Here is a 22,597-nt window from a genome sequence, read left to right as displayed (position 1 = left end):
CAGGCTGTAGGGAGAATCATGAAGATGCTGACATTTCTGGTCCCTGCTCCCTTATGTCAGGGGCTGCCTAAACCGCCATCTTCATCTCTGCGAGGCCAAATACTTAATCCTAGAGCTTCCCTGATCTGTATCTGACGCTGACGCCAAGGAGGTCACGGCAATGTCCCTTCCCTCTGCCTAAACCTTGTCATTTGAAGCTTTGATTTTAGATTTATGTTATTTCTAATCTAATTACTTAATCTGATCTAATACTTTAACATACAGAAATAAGAGGAGCCCTACCATCTATAGGAGTAATAAGAAAAATAAAGGGCTTTTTAAATAGTAACCTTTTGAAGGAGAATTAATAGAGAATCTCTACTGCATTTCATGCACTGTTATGGATATTATCTCATCTCATTCAGTCCTCTCAGCCACCTACAAAATAGGTATAATTACCTCCTTTTTATGGATGAAGAAATTAGGTATCAGAAAGGGTAGGTCATTTCCCCAAGCTTACACTACATTATACTTCCTATGTTATATAGGCTCAAAGACTATGTTTGAGTCAAAGTTTGCATTGCTGTGTTATCACCGTAAGCTAAACAAATAATGGTTAATTTTTTAAATAATATTTTGTAGTCCCTAGTAAGGAGGTATACCTGACATAAAGATGATATTAATTTGTGTATTTTATGAAGCTTTTTCACATATATATTCTTTCTGATTCTTAGATTAATCCTGAGAAGTGAAAAGATAAACTAAAAATCTGGAACACAATTAAATTTCTACTTTCTAGTTTATGAACCTTCCAAGGACAAGAATATAGATTTCTTCATTTTCTGTCTTTATCCAGTGGAGTAGATTGATTGCAAAAATCAACAAAATTCTTCTCTCACACCTACCTCCCCCAACACTTTTGCAAAATGTATATGGCGGATTTGTAGTGTATTAAATTAGCTGAAGTAGAACTAGTCTTTCCTAGAATTCCATTCCCTACATAGTTGGAGGTTAGTGATCCACAAGAGACATTCTGAAAGACAGAAGGGATGAAGCAGCCACGATATCACTTTTTACACCTGAATTTTCTCTGATTCTGAGCCAGGTGCGTAAAGAAGAACACCAGCTTTTCCTGCAGATCCCCCATCACTGAAATCAGACGCGTGGAGGGAGTGAGAAAGTGATGTGGGTTGTGGCCCATCCTCACAGGCCCAGTTTCTTTTTCCACTTCATATCCATCTTTCCTTTTTGACTGCTTTATCTACAGACTTCAGGCTCCAGAACCAGACAAAGAAGCCACAGCCTCCCATAGACTGTTTAACCCGCTCCCACATTAATAAAGTCAAATTCCTAGAGTCAACTCCTTATCTTATATGTCTACACACATATATTTACATTTATAGAAATATTAAATATATGTATATTCAATAACAAATATATATACATATATAAATAAATAAATATATATATATATACACACACACACTCATTTATATATTTGTTATTGTCGTTTTTTCTTCTAGTGGTCCTGCTTCTTTTAATGGAGCCCTGACTGACACAATGTCTTTGCAGTTCCTCCCTGTCCCTTTAATCTGGGTTGGCCTTGTGATTGGCTTTGGTTAATAGAATGAAGCAAAAGTGACAGGGCCCATTTCTGAGCCTAGGCCTCTAGAAGCCTTGCGCATTCTCTCGGAACTCTGTAACTGCCACGTGCATCGTCCAGGGCTAGCCTGCTGGAGTATGAGAGACTACTACACAGAGGGGAGCCCAGTTGTCTTAGCCAAGGCCATTCTAGACCAGCCTATAACCAGCTGTCCCACCCAAATAAGAGCAAACCCAACCAAGATAAGCACAGCTGCCTACCCAACCCCCAGCTGACCAGAGACGATGCTTGAGCCCACCTGAGAGCAGACCCATCAGCTGACCTATAGTCTCTCGAGCAGTAATAAATACATATTGTTTAAGCCACACTTTCTGAGGTGTTTTTTACCACAATAATGGCTAAGTGATGCATCCAGCATATTAAGTTTTCCTTCTTTCACTGTGAAATATAACACACATGCAGAAAAGCATATAAAAATAAATAAGTTTAACAAGTAATTATAAAGTGAAAATATATGTAACCACCCCCTAGGCTATGAAAATGATCATTGCCAACACCAAAGAAGCTGCCCCATTCTCCACCCAATGTTGCTTCTCACCTATCACCCTATCCTTCCCCACTATCCTGACTTCTGAGATAATCATTCCCTTGCTTCTTTGCATAGTTTCACTGTGTATTAGGGGAAACAGTATCATTTAGTTTTGCCTGATGTCAGCCTTTATGTTCTATATGATTTCTTTTTCATTGTGTTTATAAGATTCCCCCATGTTGTCCTATGTAGCTATAATCTGTTCATTTTCATTGCTATGTAATGTTGCATTTCAGACTGCACTGAAATTTATGGATATTTGTGCTGTTTCCAGTTTGGGACTATTATTAGACTTTGGCTTTAAGTATTCTTGCCTATGTATCGTGGTATACCTGTGCATAAGTGGTTCTCAAATTTTTGATTCCAGAATCTTAAAAATCAGATAAAATAAAACAAATAAAAATTATTTAATGAAAAATTTAAATTATAGAGATTTGAGACCAAATATTTATTGAATAATTTATTTAAAATAACAATATATAAACAATGGAATATTAGCCATAAAAAAGAATAAAATTGTGCCATTTGCAACAATATGGATGGACCTAGAGGGTAGTCATCTAAATGAAATAAGTCAGAGAAACACGAGTACTATATGATCTCACTTATATGTGGAATCTAAAAACAAAACAAAGGAACAAACAAAACAGAAACAGACATAGATACAAAATACAAACTGGTGGTTGCCAGAGGGGAGGTAGGTGGGTGTTGGACGAAATAGGTGAAGGGGATTAAGAGACACAAACTTCCAGTTATAAAATAAATGAGTCATTGGGATGTAATATACAGCATAGGGAGTATAGTCAATAATACTGTAACAATTTTGCATGGTGACAAATGGTTACTGGATGTGTGGAGATCATTTTGCAATGTACTTGATTGTCAGAGCGTTATGTTGCACACCTGAAACTGACATAATTTGTACATCAAGTATACTTCAATTAAAAATAAACACATAAAATAACAATAATAAACCCATTATGTGTTATATTCATTTCCTGAGACTGCCATAACAAACTGCCACTAATGTGGTGTTTTAAAACAACAGAAAAGTATTCTCTCACAGTTGAGGAGGCCGGAAGTCTGAAATTAAAGTATTTCCAGGGCAGTTCCTTCTGGAGGGCTCTGAGGGAGAATCTGTTCCATGCCTTTCTCCTATCTGCTGGTGGCTGTGGGCAATCCTTGGCATTCCTTGGCTCATAGATGCATCACTCCAATCTTTTTGTCTTCACGTGGCATTCTCCCTGTGTGTCTGTGTTTGTGTGTCTCAGTTCTCCCTCTCCTTTCTCTTATAAGGACACCAGTCACTGGATTTAGGGTCCACTCTAAATACAAAATGATTACATCTTGAGATGCTTAACTTAAGTATATTTCAGAAACCCTATTTCCAAGGTCGAATTCACAGGGTCTGGAAGTTAGGATTTGGACATATGTTTTTTTGGGGTACACAGTTTCACCTACTACATATGTTAACATGGGTAACACATTTTAACATGAAAAAGAGAAATATTGTCCAAATGAAAATTTAGTGATAAGGATCACATTGCTTTACATTTGTGTGAGTCTCTTTAATATCTAGATTCATACAAGAAGCTGGGTGCTCATCTGCTTTTACATTCGATATGTTGTATGTTGTTTTGGTTGAGATGTATGATGGAAATCCAACGTCCAGTAGATAATCTCAGATCCTCTGAAGGGGTTTCAAAGTCTCCCAAAGGTCTTTGGGGCACACTTTGAGAACCACTGCTGTAAAGTACATACTATAAGTATATGCAAAGTGGAATTTCTAGGCCATATATGTATCTTCCACTTTATTAGATAATGCCACATTGTTTTCCAAAGCCGTTGGGCCAATTTACATTTCCACCAGCGATGTATGAGGGATCTTGTTGTCCTATTTGCTCGCCAACATCTGGTATTGTTGTATTTTTAAAAATTTGTCTGTCTGCCTCTCTGGTGGTGTGTACTGTATTGCATTATGGTCTTAATCTTATTCATTCATTCATTCTTTGTTTGTATTGCCACTTGATGCATGAAGAAATGGAGGTTTAAAAGAGCAATGTTTCTTGCCAAGAGTCAAGAGTTAGAAAATAGAACCCAAGCTTTCTACTTTGAAATTCAGTCTTCTTTCCACTCACAGATACACACAAAAAAACTACTTCTTTTTCTGGCCTAGCGTTACCAAAAGTGGGTTCAGCTGCTTGCTGCTCAAAAGCCAATAATCGAGAGGCAAGATTCGTTGGAAAGGAAAGCCTGCTTTATTTCAGAGGCCGGCAACCTCCGAAGGTCAACTCTCCACTGACAATCAATCAGTGGGCAAGACCTTTTAAAGGGGAGTTTCAGGTGTGTATAGGTGGAGGGAGAGGGGCTACATGCAGAAACAGCACAGTCACCTCTGACAGTTGTCCTGCAATTAGTCATGCAGTGGTCTGACCAGTGTCACCTCGATTGTTTTAAGTACAGTTAGTCTTCAGTTCCAGGGTCAGTTTGTTCCCATTTCTTTGAGGCCAGTTCTCGGAATTGTGGTAGCTTATGTCATGGCTACAGTCTGGTCATCATGTAGTTAATTCCTTCCACCTGGTGGGGATTTCATTCTCTACAAGACAGCTGCTCAAAGGATATGGCTCAGAATATTATCTATAGCCCTTGAGAAGGAACTAAATGTCCTTGACATTGTTTAATGACTATTGCTGTTTTGTCTTGTTTGACGGTTTTCTTTTGCTTCTGCAGTTTTTCACTTCTTGATTAAATTTATTCTTTGACTAAAGTTTTTCTACATACAAAAGGCAGGCTGAGGCCATGGCACTGTTGGGGCGGCTAGGGCATGGGGTTTTCTGTCCTGGGAAGGCCCCATAGGGTCCTGCTCTGTTTCACTTGGTCTCAGGAAGGTGCAATCTCCCCCAAATCTCATCTCCTGGGGGCTCCTTTCCCCCTGCAGAGGCTTTGGGCACCTGAGGCCATTAAAGGTCCTTCATCACCCCCCTCATCAAACACCTCCACCTCCCCACCCGGCCTTCCCACCACCCTCTGACTTCCCTGCCTGGCTCCTACATACATGCTTACTGTATGATGCTTCCTGTATGACAAACACTCTTCTAGGGTTTTTTTCAAATAGTGAAGCCTTGTAGTAACCCTCTGGGTTAGGTACTATTACTTTTCTCATTTTTCAGATTCAAAGACTGAAGTAGAGAGGTTAAGCAGCTGGTCTAAGGTCACACAGCCAGTAACCAGCAGAGTAGGGATTAGAACTACTGCAGTCTGGTGGTCACAGAATTCGCGCTCCTAGCAAAGCTGCTTCCCCCCAAACTTATTATTTACAAGAAAATTCTCTGCAAATTGCAAAGCGCTCTACCACCGTTGATTAGCCCTCTAGAGCAATATCGGCTCTTCATCACTCCCTCTGAGCCTCCCTAGCGTTTAGCTCTGGCAGAAACACTCACGGGCCGGCAGCTCCTACCACAGGCCACACCCCTTCTCCTCGCCCCGCCCCGCCACGTTCACCATGCTGGCCACGCCTCTCGGCCCAGGCGCTGTCGGAGGCCTAGCTGACGCCTTGCTAGCTTCCACGTACACACTCCAACGTCTCTCCCCGCGGCCGGGGGAGAGCACATCCGGGTCGCTGGAGCAGGTGCCTCAGGCCCCGCCTCTTTCCCCAGTCTCTTGTCCCAGCTTCCGGCTATCTCAAGTCTTTTCCGCTTGTTTTCTGCCGTCTTTATCTGCGCTCCCCAGCTCGTTCTGGCGTCTAGGCCCTGGTCCCTCAGCACCCCTACCCTGTAACCAGCGACTTGCTGCGCATCTCGAATCTCTCGGGGCTCGGAGCAACTCTGCGGTGCTTCTTCGCGGTGCCGTTTGGGGTGAGGCCTGCCGCGCGCCGTGAGTCCGTGGAGACGTGAGCCCGCGTCTCCCCGCAGCTCGGTTGAGGCCGCCGCCGCCGCTTCGGGATGCCCCGGCTGGGGTCCGCGCAGCGCTGGGCTGCCGCCGCGGGCCGTTGGGGCTGTAGGCTGCTCGCGCTGCTGCTGTTGCTGGTGCCGGGGCCCTGCGGCGCCTCTGAGATCACGTTCGAGCTGCCCGACAATGCCAAGCAGTGTTTCTACGAGGACATCACGCAGGGCACCAAGTGCACTCTCGAGTTCCAGGTACTACGGGCTCAGGCGGTCGCGGGCCCCAGCTCGCGGTTCCAGGGTCGAGGCTGTTTTCTCATTCTTTGGCTGATTCAGGAATCGCATCTAGGTAGCTGATGCAGGCCATTTGGCTTTCCTGTCCGAAACCTTGCGCATTAGACATTTAAGACCAGATGTTAAGGTGTATAAATTCCAGAAATGCTTCCTGTGGCTGTGATTTTTCTGTCTTTTCTCTAATGTCCGTCATTTTGAACTTTCTTCTTTAAGAGTTTCCTTTTAAAAGAAAAATGTATTCCTGTTCCAGAGTGCCCAACGTCAGTCCGCCGCTGTCTAATCCGCACCTCCACTTTAATCAGATTTCAAGTGCTGCCGGTATCTAACTCCGTTGCTTTTCAGTTTTTCCATTGATACTAGGATTATTGGTTAATGTGGTTCCTGTTGTTGGAAGAGCTCTATTCCAGACCAGATGACCATCTGCCAAAGGATTTGTAGAAGGAATTGCTGTGATAAATGAGAGGCCCCTTTTCATTTGAGGGATTATATAAAAAAGTGCCTATATAACAGAACGTAGTTTCTTAAATTGGTTAGAACAGTCTTTACTGTTTCTTTTTTTGTTGGTAGACTTAACGTGTTTGAAAAGCTGTTGAGTACTAGGTGCTGGTGATAGAGAAGTGAACAAAATAGATAGGGTCGCTGCCATCATTCTTGATTCCCTACCCATCCTACGGTTCTTTTCTTAATTAGTACCTGTTCATTCATCAGAATTGTGCTTTAAGAGCAGAGAATAGGTGATATACGGTCTGGTCATTGGAATCTGAGAAGGCTTCCTTTAGGAAGTGATTTGATGCTGAACTGTAAAAGAGTTGTAAATGCTTTGGGGAGGGGGAAGAGGGAATGGCCTTTGCAAGGTCACTGTGGTAACAGTGACTGGGAATTTGAAGAACACAGAGAAGTCCACTATAGCGGGGAATAAGGAGCCAGAAGAAGGGAGGTCAGCAGGGGCCAGACCATGTAGTGCCCAGCTGGCCAGGTAAAGGATTTTAGTTTTTCCTAAGAGTATGAGAAGCTATCATAGGGTTGTAAGCAGTGCAGTGACAAGTTCTAAGTATTCTTGGTCGCTGTACGGATGTTAACTTGTGCAGGTAGAGAAGGTATTATGGAGTGTTGCCAAGTAGATGTAGAAGACCGATTAGCAGGCTATTGTAGTGGTCCAGGCTGAGACTATGGTAGCACTGGGGAAGGAGAAAAGTGAAAGAAAAGGATACTTTTTAGGTAAAAGCAACAGAACTTGGTGATGATTTGGCTACAGTGAGGGAGGGAGGGAGGCCAAGGATGACTTTTAGGCTTGCTTAACTTCATGGGTTAGGACCAGGAGACAGAAAAGATGATAGCAAGAATTGTGATATAAAGTGTCAGTGAAAAGTTTATTTGTTTGAATTTAACAAACATTTCTTGACTTCTACGTGCAGATGCTGTGCTTGCTGGTGAGAGTGCTACTATACTACTCGTGCGGGCTAAAAAATTAGTGTTTATTATGTGGCAGACAGTATAGCAAGCATTTCAGGTGTATTACTTAATTCTCAGGACAACTCGATATGAGATGGGTTTATTAGAGAGTTTTTATTATTTTTTTACTGATGAAGAAACTGAGGCTTCGGTAAGTTGAGACCCAGCGTTACAAAATGGAACAGGTAGCAGAATCAGTATGCAGTTCCAGGTTAAGTTCTTTTTTTTTTTTTTTTAAACATCTTTATAGGAGTATAATTGCTTTACAATGGTGTGTTAGTTTATGCTTTGTAACAAAGTGAATCAGCTATACGTATACATATATCCCCATATCTCTTCCCTCTTGCGTCTTCCTCCCTCCCACCCAGGTTAAGCTCTTAAGCACTTAATTTTACTACCTCCCAAAGACAAATAAGGCTGAACTTGACCTCAGGGACCTTACATAGACACATAGTCATGTAATGTTAAATGCAATAATGAAAGTACCCACTAGATATAGTGCTGGCTGACGACGGAGGATCATCAGGGGGAATTTAGCTGAGGGTCTGATGTATGAGCTGAGTCTAGAGGGATAAATAGAAGTTACTCTACAGGGTGGCAAAGGGGGGAGGGACTTCCTCAGCAGATATGTTATGTTTGTGAGACTTAATTCCAGCAAGCCTGAAAATTAACCTGAGTCGGCACTGAAAATACTGAATCACAGTGTTGCTTTGTAACTGTGGGTCTGAGGGCTTTAGGGGGGAGATTTGTGCCAGTTTGTCAGCATTGTTCATTGATGACAGTGAGATTGATGATTTGTACCTGGTCTCAGTGAGACCCCCCAGAGAGTCTGCTACCGAGAATAGTTATACGGCAAAAATATGCTTATGTGAAAAAGCAAAATATAAAAAAAACCAGTTAAGACTCTACTTTGGGCTCACTGATTCCAAGGTGTTCCTTGCACATTTGGGTGGTTCCTGATCTGAGAGGGTATATTTCTGGCCACATCCCTCACAGAGGGAGAACAAAGGAGCCCATACCTGATCTCTTCTGTCCTCTTGCTGTGAGACAGCTTTTGGCTGTGATGTTTTATATTGTATTCTCTCTCTCTCATAAACTGTAGATTTATAAGCATAGTCATTTGGGGTCCTGTGATTCTTCTTCAGCAAACAAACCCCGTGTAATTTGTCACTATTAGTGCAGATGTAGAGCAGAGACTTGTTCAGAGAATTTCTGGCATTCTAGTATTTTTGGAACATAGAGTGAGAAAGGGTGTAAAAGGTGCTGAGACTTCCTTGAGGAAGTACGGGGGTGTGGTATGCTGTTGTTAACAGGTTTGGATTTTTCTGTAGGCCACAGGAATTATCAAAAGGTTTTGAGACATGTGGGGAGGGAGGTGTTACTGTCATCTAGTGGTTAGAGACTGGAGATGCTGCTAAGTATGCTACAGTGCGCAGGGCAACACAGCCCCCTGAAAGAAAGACTTACCCAGCCCCAGATAATCTAATAACTGAGGTTAAGAAACCCTGGATTAGAGGGAGGAGATATTGGATTATGGGAAGACCTTTTAGGAAGTTGAGCCAATAGTCCCATCTGGATTGTGGATTGGGAATGGAAGAGATGGGGTGAATTTGAGAGAGGCAATATCGAGAGGTTTCTGTGACTAACTGGACAGGTAGACACATAATTTGAAATGATCCCCAGTTTCTTTCTTACGTGACCAGATAGGTTTTAAGGGCGATTTTTATCTGAAGTAAGATTATTTGTTTTAAAGTTTGATAGAAGAAAAGTGGCATGATGATCAGTTCTGGTTCTATATTTTTGTTTGTATGTATGTTTTGATTATTCAAAGTACTATGGTTAAGTATGAATAATTGGGTATATAAAATGAAGTCATTATTTCAACTAGAAGAAAGGTTGTCAACTTTTGGTGGGGAGGGGTAAATGCCCAATTGATAAGACACTGTTTTTATGTCAAACGTTATATCTGTATGTTAATATTTGCGTATTCTGCGGTTTCCTCAGTGCCTACTTATATTTCATTTAATTATCAAAATGATCTTTTAACATAGTTCAGTTATTTATCGTATCTCTTTAGTGACAAAAGGTCATATAAATAATCAATCTTCTCTGAAGTCCAAAGTTTGATCTCTGTGCTCCACAAATGTAGAATGTCAATATTATGCTAACCCAGAGGGTTCAAGCTTGAAAATATATCTCATGGTGGTTGGAAACCCCCAAACCCAATGTCTCTTCCTCATTACCTCAGGTGGATACAGGCACCCTATGTTTCTTCTGTCTCCTCTCCCTCTTTTTCCCAGTCAGTGTTTTCTCATATAAGGAGTTTTTTCTCCTCTTTAATCCTTTTCCTTCTTCCTCTCTTATGCTTGCCAAGTAACCTCAGGAAAAATGTCTCCCTCTTCTCTTCATTTGTATAACTCAGATGGCTCAAATTGTAACTGATTAAGCATAAGCCTTTGAAAACAGCTCCAAAATCCTCTTCAGAAGCTTTTCACCTACCCCTGGCTTTCCTTTTATATGCTTTGCCTTAAACACAGACTGTGCAGAGGAACAAAACATTTATTTGCCTTCGTGTTGTTCTGTTTTGGTTTTGCTTTAATCACGGGTTAAAACAATGTAGTTTAATCATTTATGTTTCTCTTGGAAACAAGTTTGTAAATAATGGTATACTCTTGGAACAGGCCACAAGTCTATTCTGCTCAAAATGTAATTCAAAACAAAGTATGTATCAAATTCCATATAACTGACCTATAAAAGAACTTAAGAAACACAGTCTGTTTGTAATTTGGCAGTAAAATGAGCTTAAGTTCTCTAAAAGAAGTATGCATGGGGTGTTAGGCTAAGGACTGACCTACTTAAGTGCTTCACTGTACTATCTGAGAGTGCTTGGATGATGCTGATAGGAAACTAGATGAAAAAATTTGAGGAAGGAAAATATTACATGGTAGTAAGCTTAAGGGTCAAGAGTATGAATTTGGCATTCAACCTCTTACTAGGTGAAAAATCTTGGGTAGCTTACTTATTTTAACTCAGTTTGTCAAATTGAGGGAAAAATACTGTCTTGTCGGGTTGTTGGGAGAATTAAGCGATGTAAGAGGCCTCTAGTAACTAGAACAGTTGTCTGGATTGTTGGTTAGTTCCCTCTCTCGTCATGAGGAAATTTGTTCAGTTTCTGTAAAGCTTTAGTTGAACTGAGATCTGCCTCCCAAGTTCCATCCACTGGTAGAAATCAAGAAATGGGGCTTCCTTGGTGGTGCAGTGGTTGAGAGTCCGCCTGCCGATGCAGGGGACACGGGTTCGTGCCCCGGTCTGGGAAGATCCCACATGCCGCGGAGAGGCTAGGCCTGTGAGCCATGGCCACTGAGCCTGTGCGTCCGGAGCCTGTGCTCCGCAACAGGAGAGCCCACAACAGTGAGAGGCCCGTGTACTGCAAAGAAAAAAAAAAATGTAAAATTGCCTGTGATGGTAAAAAAACCTTATAGCCATTTCAACAGGAAACCTGGTTGACTTCTCAAACTTGTTAGTTGCAGTGATCTCTTCATTTTTTGTTTGTTTTTTTCTCTTTTGTAGGTGATTACTGGTGGTCACTATGATGTAGATTGTCGATTAGAAGATCCTGATGGTAATGTGTTATACAGAGAGATGAAGAAACAGTATGATAGTTTTACCTTCACAGCCTCCAAAAATGGGACATACAAATTTTGCTTCAGCAATGAATTTTCTACTTTCACACATAAAACCGTGTATTTTGATTTTCAAGTTGGAGAAGACCCACCTTTGTTTCCTAGTGAGAACCGAGTCAGTGCTCTTACCCAGGTAATAAAAAGTCAGTAACACAACATTGATATGTTTAAAGGGAAAAAAAGCATAATTTAATATCCATTAACTCATTGATGGAATACAGAATTTTGTGACTTTAACACAACCTTTAAGAAGTATCTTAACTCTTACAGTAGATTAGGCATTTCACAGAGAACTTCAGACTTTTTTAGTGAAGAAGAGTGTTAAAGGATTTTATGAAAAGAAAATAGACATAAAATAGGGGGATCACTTAGGTAGAAACATCAATGGCAAAGGAAGCTTAAAAGTCTAAACAGTACTCTAGCATTATGAAGCATTTTCTATAATTCATGGAGGAATGTTGCTACCATAACTTAGCAGGTTGGTATAACTGGAAGCAAAAATGATGCTTTAATTAATATATATATATACTTTTATACCAGTATTTAGTGTTACTCAAACTGCTGTTACAGTAACTTTTGCTGTAACTGAAGGTAAACTAGTAAAGATTAATAGTAAGTCATCTAACAAAAATAGTTAAGGTAACTAAATTGGATTTTATTTTGAAGAATAGCTTAATGAGGGAAAGATAACAAAAGAAATTTATAGAGTCAGTGAACAAATACTGCTCAGGTGATGAGAAGGGCTGTTTTATTTCTAGTTCAGATACATTTTGAGCTTAGAGTATGTCTAAAAGGTAGTTTGGTATTCAAAGGAATTATTTATCACCTTTTTGTTAAAACCTTAAATTGGATTTCATTGTTTCCAGGTTGTCTCTTGGTCAAAATCATGTAGTGATAGAGGCAGTTTTTAAGAATGTGTAAGAGCCTTAATTCATAAACCTATAGTAAGCATTAATAAGATGTGTTCAAATGTTCTTATTTTTAGAAATGTTCTCTTTATTTTAGCATTATGTGTGAACAGCACTTTGTAAAAAGATTTTTCTTTGGGGCCATTGTTTATAACTTAACCTTCATAAGTTTTAATTTGTAAAATAAGATAGTTTGCTTTAAAAACCTAAGCAGGGACTTCCCTGGTGGTCCAGTGGGTAAGACTCCATGCTCCCAATGCAGAGGGCCCGCGTTCAATCCCTGGTCAGGGAACTAGATCCCGTATGCATGCCACAACTAAGAGTTTGCATGACGCAACTGAGGAGCCCTCATGCCGCAACTTAGAAGTCCGCATGCCGCAACTAAAAAAGATCCCACATGTCACAACGAGCATCACACGTGCCACAACTGAGACCTGGTGTAGCCAAGATAGATAGGTAGATAAAAACCTACATAGATAAACACTTTTAGGACCGCTTAACCTCCTTTATTTGTATCACATTTTATTCTATTCTTTTTTTTAATTGTTGTGTTAATTTCTGCTGTACAACGGAGTGAATCAGCTGTTTGTGTGTGTGTATATATATATATATATTCCTCCTCTTGGACCTCCCTCCCATACCCCTCATCCCGTCTAGGTCATCACAGAACACCAAGCTGAGCTCCCTTTGCTATACCACAGGTTCCCACTAGCTATCTGTTTTACACGTGGTAGTGTATTTATGTCGAACCTAATCTCCCAGTTCATCCCTCCTAACCCCCCCAGCCGTGTCCACATGTCTGTTCTCTACGTCTGCATCTCTATTCCTGCCCTAGAAATAGGTTCATCTGTACGATTTTTCTAGATTCCACATATATGCGTGGAATATATCGATTAATATACGATATTTATTTTTCTCTTTCTGACTGACTTCATTCTGTATGACAGACTCCAGGGCCATCCTCATCTACAGATGGTCCAATTTCGTTCCTTTTTATGGCCGAGTAATATTCCATTATATATATGTACTACATCTTCTTTATCCATTCATCTTGTCAGTGGACATTTAGGTTGTTTCCATGACCTGGCTGTTGTAAATAGTGCTGCAGTGAACGTTGGAGTACATGTGTGTCTTTTTGAGTTATGGTTTTCCCAGGGTATATGCCCAGTAGTGGGATTGCTGGGTCATATGGTAGTTCTATTTTTAGCTTTATAAGGAACCTCCATACTGTTCTGCATAGTGGCTGTATCAGTTTACATTCCCACCAGCAGTGTAAGAGGGTTCCCTTTTTTCCACACCCTCTCCAACATTTATTGTCTGTAGATTTTTTGATGATGCCCATTCTGACCAGTGTGAGGTGACACCTCATTGTAGTTTTGATTTGCATTTCTCTAATGATTAGTGATGTTGAGCATCCTTTCATGTGTTTGTTGGCCATCTGTATATCTTCTTTGGAGAAATGTCTGTTTAGTTCTTCTGCCCATTTTTGGATTGGGTTGTTTGTTTTTTGATATTGAGCTGCATGAGCTGCTTGTATATTTTGGAGATTAATCCTTTGTCAGTTGCTTCGTTGGCAAATATTTTCTCCCATTCTGAGGGTTGTCTTTTGGTCTTGTTTATGGTTTCCTTTGCTGTGCAAAAGCTTAAGTTTCATTAGGTCCCATTTGTTTATTTTTGGTTTTATTTCCATTACTCTAGGAGGTGGGTCAGAAAGGATCTTGCTGTGATTTATGTCATAGAGTGTTCTGCCTATGTTTTCCTCTAAAAGTTTTATAGTGTCTGGCCTTACGTTTAGCTCTTTAATCCATTTTGAGTTTATTTTTGTGTTTGGTGTTAGGAAGTGTTCTAATTTCATTCTTTTACATGTAGCTGTCCAGTTTTCCCAGCACCACTTATTGAACAGGCTGTCTTTTCTCCATTGTATATCCTTGCCTCCTTTATCAAAGATAAGGTAACCATATGTGCATGGGTTTATCTCTGGGCTTTCCATCCTGTTCCACTGATCGATATTTCTGTTTTTGTGCCAGTACCATACTGTCTTGATTACTGTAGCTTTATAGTATAGTTTGAAAACAGGGAGCCTGATTCCTCCAGCTCCATTTTCCTTTCTCAAGATTGCTTTGGCTGTCCGGGGTCTTTCGTGTTTCCATGCAAATTGTGAAATTTTTTGTTCTAGTTCTATGAAAAATGCCATTGGTAGTTTGATAGGGATTGCATTGAATCTGTAGATTGCTTTAGGTAATATAGTCATTTTCACAGTATTGATTCTTCCAATCCAAGAACATGGTATATCTCTCCACCTGTTTGTATCGCCTTTAATTTCTTTCATCAGTGTCTTATAGTTTTCTGCATACAGGTCTTTTGTCTCCTTAGGTAGGTTTATTCCTAGGTATTTTATTCTTTTTGTTGCAATGGTAAATGGGAGTGTTTCCTTAATTTCTCTTTCAGATTTTTCGTCATTAGTGTATAAGAATGCAAGAGATTTCTTTGCATTAATTTTGTATGTTGCTACTTTACCAAATTCATTGATTAGCTTTAGTAGTTTTCTGGTATCATCTTTAGGATTCTCTGTGTATAGTATCATGTCATCTGCAAACAGTGACAGTTTCACTTCTTTTCTGATTTCGATTCCTTTTATTTCTTTTTCTTCTCTGATTGCTGTGGCTAAAACTTCCAAAACTATATTGAATAATAGTGGTGAGATTGGGCAACCTTGTCTTGTTCCTGATCTTAGAGGAAATGGTTTCAGTTTTTAACATTGAGAACGATGTTGACTGTGGGTTTATCATATATGGCCTTTATTACGTTGAGGTAGGTTCCCTCACTTTCTTGAGAGTTTGTATCATAAATGGGTGTTGAATTTTGTCGAAAACTTTTTGTGCATCTATTGAGGTTATCATATGGTTTTTATTCTTCAGTTTGTTAATATGGTGTATCACATTGATTGATTTGTGTATACTGAAGAATCCTTGTGTTTCTGGGATAAACCCCACTTGATCATGGTGTATGATCCTTTTAATGTGCTGTTGGATTCTGTTTGCTAGTATTTTGTTGAGGATTTTTGCATCTATGTTCGTCAGTGATATTGGTCTATAGTTTTCTTTCTTTGTGACATCTTTGTCTGGTTTTGGTGTCAGGGTGATGGTGGCCTCGTAGAATGAGTTTGGGAGTGTTCCTCCCTCTGCTGTATTTTGGAAGAGTTTTAGAAGGATAGGTGTTAGCTTTTCTCTAAATGTTTGATAGAATTCACCTGTGAAGCTATCTGGTCCTGGGCTTTTGTTTGTTGGAAGATTTTTATTCACGGTTTAAATTTCACTGCTTGTGATTGGTCTGTTCATATTTTCTCTTCTTCCTGGTTCAGTCTTGGGAGGTTGTATTTTTCTATGAATTTGTCCATTTCTTTCAGGTTGTCCATTTTATTGGCATATAGTTGCTTGTAGTAGTCTCTCATGATCCTTTGTGTTTCTGTAGAGTCAGTTGTTACTTCTCCTTTTTTCATTTCTCATTCTGTTGATTTGAGCCTTCTCCCTTTTTTTCTTGATGAGTCTGGCTAATGGTTTATCAATTTTGTTTATCTTCTCAAAGAACCAGCTTTTAGTTTTATTGATCTTTGCTATCGTTTCCTTCATTTCTTTTTCATTTGTTTCTGATCTGATTTTTATGATTTCTTTCCTTCTGCTAACTTTGGGGTTTTTTTGTTCTTCTTTCTCTAATTGCTTTAGGTGCAAGGTTAGGTTGTTTATTCGAGATGTTTCCTGTTTCTTAAGGTAGGATTGTATTGCTATAAACTTCCCTCTTAGAACTGCTTTTGCTGCATCCCATAGGTTTTGGGTCGTCGTGTCTCCATTGTCATTTGTTTCTAGGTATTTTTTTTATTTCCTCCTTAATTTCTTCAGTGATCACTTCGTTATTAAGTAGTGTATTGTTTAGCCTCCATGTGTTTGTATTTTTTACAGATTACTTTCCTGTAATTGATATCTAGTCTCATAGCGTTGTGGTTGGAAAAGATACTTGATACGATTTCAATTTTCTTAAATTTACCAAGGCCTGATTTGTGACCTAAGATATGATCTATCCTGGAGAATGTTCCATGAGCACTTAGAAGAAAGTATATTCTGTCGTTTTTGGATGGAATGTCCTATAAATGTCAATTATGTCTGTCTGGTCTAATGTTTCATTTAAAGCTGTGTTTCCTTGTTTATTTTCATTTTGGATGATCTGTCCATTGGTGAAAGTGGGGTGTAAAGTCCCCTACTATTATTGTAGTAGTGCCAGTAATTTGTAGTTACTGTCGATTTGTAGTTACTGACAATTTCCCCTTTTATGGCTGTTAGCATTTGCCTTATGTATTGAGGTGTTCCTATGTTGGGTGCATAAATGTTTACAGTTGTTATATCTTCTTGGATTGATCCCATGATTGTTATGTAGTCTCCTTCTTTGTCTCTTGTAATAGTCTTTATTTTAAAGTCTATTTTGTCTGATATGAGAATTGCTAGTTCAACTTTCTTTTGATTTCCATTTGCATGGAATATCTTTTTCCATCCCCTCAGTTTCAGTCTGTATGTGTCCCTAGGTCTGAAGTGGGTCTCTTGTAGACAGCATATATACGGGTTTTGTTTTTGCGTCCATTCAGCCAGTCTGTGTCTTTTGGTTGGGGCATTTAATCCATTTACATATAAGGTAATCATCGAGATGTATGTTCCTATTGTCATTTTCTTGATTGTTTTGGGTTTGTTTTTGTAGGTCTTTTCCTTCTCTTGTGTTTCCTGCCTAGAGAACTTCCTTTAGCATTTGTTGTAAAGCTGGTTTGGTGGTGCTGAATTCTCTTAACTTTTGCTTGTCTGTAAAGGTTTTAATTTCTCTTGTCAAATCTGAATGAGATCCTTGCTGGGTAGAGTAATCTTGGTTTTAGGTTTTTCCCTTTCATCACTTTAAATATGTCCTGCCACTCCCTTCTGGCTTGCAGCGTTTGTGCTGAAAGATCAGCCGTTAATCTTATGGGGATTCCCTTGTATGTTATTTGTTGCTTTTCCCTTTCTGCTTTTAATAATTTTTCTTTGTATTTAATTTTCGTTAGTTGGATTAATATATGTTTTGGCGTGTTTCTCCTTGGATTTTTCCTGTATGGGACTCTCTGTGCTTCCTGGACTTGTTTCACTATTTCCTTTCCAATGTTAGGGAAGTTTTCAACTGTAATCCCTTCAAATATCTTCTCAGACTCTTTCTTCTTCTCTTCTTCTCCTGGGACCCCTATAATTCGAACGTTGGTGCGTTTAATGTTGTCCCAGAGGCCTCTGAGACTGTCCTCAATTATTTTCATTCTTTTTTCTTTATTCTGCTCTGTGGCAGTTACTTCCACTGTTTTATCTTCCAGGTCACTTATCCGTCCTTCTGCCTCAGTTATTTTGCTATTGATTCCTTCTAGAATATTTTTGATTTCATTTAATGTGTTTTTCATCATTGTTTGCTTGCTCTTTAGTTCTTCTAGGTCCTCATTAAACGTTTCTTGTGTTTTCTTCATTCTGTTGCCAAGATTTTGGATCATCTTTACTATCATTACTCTGAATTCTTTTTCAGGTAGACTGCCTATTTCCTCCTCATTTGTTTGGTCTGGAGGGTTTTTACCTTGCTCCTTCATGTGCTATGTATTTTTCTGTCTTCTCATTTTGTTTAACTTACTGTGTTTGGTGTCTCCTTTTCACAGGCTGCAGGTCCGTAGTTCCCATTATTTTTGGTGTCTGCCCACAGTGGGTGAGATTGGTTCAGTGGCTTGTGTAGACTTCCTGGTGGAGGGGAGTGGTGCGTGTGCTCTGGTGGGTGGGGCTGGATCTTTTGGTGGCAGGGCTGTGTCCAGTGGTATGTTTTGGTATGTGTCTGTGAACTTAGTATGACTTTAGGCAGCTTCTCTGCTAATGGGTGGCATTGTGTTCCTGTCTTGATAGTTGTTTGGCATGGGGTGTCCAGCATTGGAGCCTGCTGCCCGTTGGGTGGAGCTGGGTCCTAGTGTTGAGACGGACATCTCTGGGAGAGCTCTCGCCAATTGGCATTACGTGTGGCTAGGAGGTCTCTGGTGGTCCAGTGTCCTGGACTCGGCTCTCCCAACTCGGAGGCTCAGGCCCGACAGCCGGCCAGAGCACCAAGACCCTGGCAGCCACACAGCTCGGAAGAAAAGGAAGAGAGAAAAACCTAGCAGGTAGAACCTCAAACCAAATGGTAAAAGCAAACCTAAATAGACAAATTCACACAAAGAAGCATACACATACACCCTCACAAAAAGAGAAAAAAAGGAATAAAAGTAAAATTAAATTTAAAAAATTAATAAAAATAAATAAAAGGAAGAGAGCAGCCAAACCAATAAACAGATCCAGCAGTAATAACAAGCACTAAAACTAAGATAAAGATAAAGCCAAAACAAATCAGACACAGAAAGCAAACCCCAAGTCTACAGTTGCTCCCAAAGTCCACCGCCTCAATTTTGAGAACATTCATTGTCTGTTCAGGTATTCCACAGATGCAGCGTACATCAAGTTGACTGTGGCGATTTAATCCGCTGCTCCTGAGGCTGCACGGAGAAGTTTCCCTTTCTCCTCTTTGTTCACACAGCTCCTGGGGCTCAGCTTTAGTTTTGGCCCCGCCTCTGTGTGTGGGTTGCCCTCTGGTGTCTGTTCCCACCCAGACAGGACGGGGTTAAAGCAGCAGGTGATTAGGACTGTCTTGCTCACTCAGGCTGGGGAGAGGGAGGGGTATGGTAGTCGTAATTGGTTTGCAGGGCAAGCCTGCAGCGGCAGAGGCCAGTGTAACATTGCAGCTGCCTGAGGCAGGCTGTGTGTTCTCCCAGGGAAGTTGTCCCTGGATCACAGGACCCTGGCAGTGGCAGGGTGCACAGCCTCCCAAGAGGGGAGGTGTGGATAGTGACCTGTGCTCGCACACAGGCTTCTTGGTGGCTGCAGCAGCACCCTTAGCGTCTCATGCCTATCTCTGGGGTCCAAGCTGATAGCCACGGTTCACACCCGTCTCTGAAGCTCGTTTAGGCAGCACTCTGAATCCCCTCTCCCCGCATACCTCAAAACAATGGTCTCTTGCCTCTCTGGCAGGTCCAGACCTTTTCCCGGACTCCCTCCCGGCTAGCTGTGGTGCACTAGCCCCCTTCAGCCTGTGTTCATGCAGCCAACCCCAGTCCTCTCGCTGGGATCCGACCTCCAAAGCCTGAACCTTAGCTCCCAGCCACCACCCGCCCCGGTGGGTGAGCAGACAAGCCTCTCGGGCTAGTGAGTGCTGGTCGGCACCGATCTTTTGTGCGGGAATCTCTGCGCTTTGCCCTTTGCACCCCTGTTGCTGCGCTCTCCTCCATGGCTCCGAAGCTTCCCCCCGCACTGTCCCCACCAGTGAAGGGGCTTCCTAGTGTGTGGAAACTTTTCCTCCTTCACAGCTCCCTCCCAGAGGTGCAGGTCCCATCCCTATTCTTTTGTCTCTGTTTTTTCTTTTGCCCTACCCAGGTACGTGGGGAGTTTCTTGTCTTTTGGGAAGTCTGAGGTCTTCTGCAGGCATTCAGTAGGTGTTCTGTAGGAGTTGTTCCACATGTAGATGTATTTTTGATGTATTTGTGGGGAGGAAGGTGATCTCTGTGTCTTACTCCTCTGCCATCTTGTAGGTCTCCTCATTCCAAGATCTTTTGTTCCTTACCTCACCAGGATACTGGGCACCGATGTCAACATACTTAACATCTAATTCCACTGTTAAAGCAGCAAAGAAAACACTGTTTCTTCTGGGGAGTCTGTAGCACAGGACAGAAGAGCTGCTGCAGGCCCAGTGTGGGTGGCAGTGAGGGACGCCAGTCTTCCTCTCTCATACTTTTTAAACGAACTTTTAATGAAATATTTTTATAACTATTCCTTTCATACTTACTTTGGTAGAACTTTATTAAGTGTTTAAATTATTTTCTAATGTCTATTATTAAAATTACAACAAACAGAAATTGAAATAAAAAACTAATACATGGTTTGTGATGTAAAATAAGTATAATAAAGCATATATTTCATCACCAGGATTAAGTTTTCAGCAGCAGAAAAACATTAAACTGGTATACAACAAAAAAATCACTCTTAACCTATCTCAGAGCAGATCGTGTAATTTAGAAAAAGCTATGGTGTCATCAGATGAAGGCCTACAAACTCATTACGCAGTGAAAATGAAACTTATGTCCTGTTGGGAACATATATATTAGTTTTGTTGACTGGCATGAGGAAGACTTATTGAGCAAAGTGGTAAACGTGAAAAAAAAATTCCTACTCTGACCTATCACTTTTCAGTTTCAACTGCTTTTAAGATAGTTGAAATAACTTTGACTAACAATCTACTTTTATGCCATATTTCGTTTGTTTTTGTATATATTTGGACTTTGATTCATATAATTATAATTGGTCAAATTTACTGACCTGCCATTCCCTTCCTCCTAATTCTTCCTCTTTAAGAAACCTGGCCTTGAAACTCGGTAGCTACCAACCTTAACTGCTTAGTATTTCTCCTGCTGTTAGCTTCATGTTCCATCTGCCACCTTAACAGATGCCACAGTTGGGACGTTCCAGTTTGGGGCAATAGCTCCTTCATGGGATCTCTAGCCTTACCAGTCATCCTAGTGAGAATGCGTAGAAGCGTTGCTTTGCCAGGACCATTAACGCGAATGAGTGAATGAATGAGTGCCAGTTTAGTAGAATGTTAGTCGGATGAGGAATTGCGATCAAATTAAAAGAAAAGATGAATATGCTAGATGGATTGTACAGAAAGTATTAAAACATACTAACTGAAAATCTTTCTCTTTAGATGGAATCTGCCTGTGTTTCAATTCACGAAGCTCTGAAATCTGTCATTGACTATCAGACTCATTTCCGTTTGAGAGAGGCCCAAGGCCGAAGCCGAGCTGAGGATCTAAATACAAGAGTGGCCTATTGGTCAGTAGGAGAAGCCCTCATTCTTCTGGTGGTTAGCATAGGGCAGGTATTTCTTCTGAAAAGCTTTTTCTCAGATAAAAGAACCACGACAACTCGTGTTGGATCGTAACTACGTTTTGAGAATTGATCCACCATTGCCGCTGTAATATTGCTGTCCTCTAGTTAATTTTAGGTACCGAAGAACTTAATATTGGCAACATTTTTAGAATCTTACTCATACACTTGTTGTGGAGGAATGTACGATGCATTCCCCAAGCTGTGGAAAGGACACCTTTTTTTATTTGTAAAGGTAGAAAAACTTTGGGACTTATTTTGGGCTATTCATAAATATTCAGCACAATGATCTACTCTTTTCTTGGTTGTTTCTATCTGCTCTTCGCACACTAAAGTATTTTGATTTGGTATTTTGGTATTTTGGTTCCTTTTAGCCATTTAAAAATACTTTTCTTGTAAGTAGTGGAGATTTTTAAAACCTTCAATTTAATGTCTACATGTGTTGTGGAGGAAGAAAATTACCTTTCAGTTGTTTATAGGAAATAAAGTTTTGTTTTTAAGAAAACCAGATGTGATTAGCTATAGCCCAAGCCCTATTCTGCACTGTTTAATTTTATGAGGAAAAAAATCTACCATAGAAATGTTAGTTAGTTAATATTGATATAATTTTAAATTGATACATCATGGTTTAATTTATTTCTCAGTAGCTTGGAAAATATCGTTTTTATTGTTTGGGTTTATTCTATGATCTATAACCAGATATCTTATTTTTTTTCATAAAGACATTTTTACCACACAGAAAATAGTATGTTTCAATAACATAATAGAGTTTACACAGGCCTTAAAAGTCAGACTATTGTAACAGGTAGAATAATTACAGAATAATTTATGACACTACAATGGGGGGCAAATGAAATGAGAAGACTTTTAGTGAGTTATCTGCACATATTACATTTTCAGTGCTTTTACAAAGAAAAAAGGTGATCTGTTTCATTTTAAACATTTGGATTGGCTAGTTCTTGCTCTTATGTGGCTTTAATGTCTGAGTCACTCCCAGCTTAAATTGAGAGTTGTAATATAGTATTATAAAAGTGCCATACATTTTATCCTAAGGGGTGTGATGCACTGAGAAATTAGTTACTTTGGTTTTTTTCTTTCTTTCTTTCTTTTTTGGTTTTTTTGTCTTGCACATGTAATTTGTACAATCTCTGGTTAACAGCCCTAAGATTTTAAAAATTTAGAATGCCGTGTATGTGTTTCTTATTT

The 22,597-nt window shown here is 40.2% G+C and overlaps 1 protein-coding gene across 1 annotated transcript; it reads left to right on the top strand.

Moving 5' to 3' along the window:
- The first annotated feature begins 5,755 nt into the window (after positions 1 to 5,755).
- TMED7 (transmembrane p24 trafficking protein 7) lies at positions 5,756 to 21,896 on the top strand. Its single transcript, XM_029216561.1, has 3 exons — positions 5,756 to 6,307; positions 11,369 to 11,614; positions 21,210 to 21,896. Exons 1-3 carry the CDS (start codon positions 6,113 to 6,115, stop codon positions 21,444 to 21,446), a joined length of 678 nt encoding a protein of 225 aa, XP_029072394.1. The 5' UTR covers positions 5,756 to 6,112; the 3' UTR covers positions 21,447 to 21,896.
- The last annotated feature ends 701 nt before the right edge of the window (positions 21,897 to 22,597 follow it).

This window comes from Monodon monoceros, unplaced genomic scaffold (genome assembly GCF_005190385.1).
Source record: "Monodon monoceros isolate NGI ecotype Baffin Bay Population unplaced genomic scaffold, NGI_Narwhal_1 Super_Scaffold_12, whole genome shotgun sequence".
Lineage (NCBI taxonomy): Eukaryota > Metazoa > Chordata > Mammalia > Artiodactyla > Monodontidae > Monodon > Monodon monoceros.
Note: the sequence above shows the minus strand (reverse complement) of the source record. Positions and strands in the feature narration are given on the sequence as shown.

Excerpts from the sequence above, each read along its gene's own strand:
- TMED7 (XM_029216561.1), top strand. The coding sequence starts at position 6,113 with ATGCCCCGGCTGGGGTCCGCGCAGCGCTGGGCTGCCGCCGCGGGCCGT. Across the intron at positions 6,308-11,368 it reads AGTGCACTCTCGAGTTCCAG|GTGATTACTGGTGGTCACTA; the intron begins GTACTACGGGCT and ends TCTCTTTTGTAG. Across the intron at positions 11,615-21,209 it reads GAGTCAGTGCTCTTACCCAG|ATGGAATCTGCCTGTGTTTC; the intron begins GTAATAAAAAGT and ends CTTTCTCTTTAG.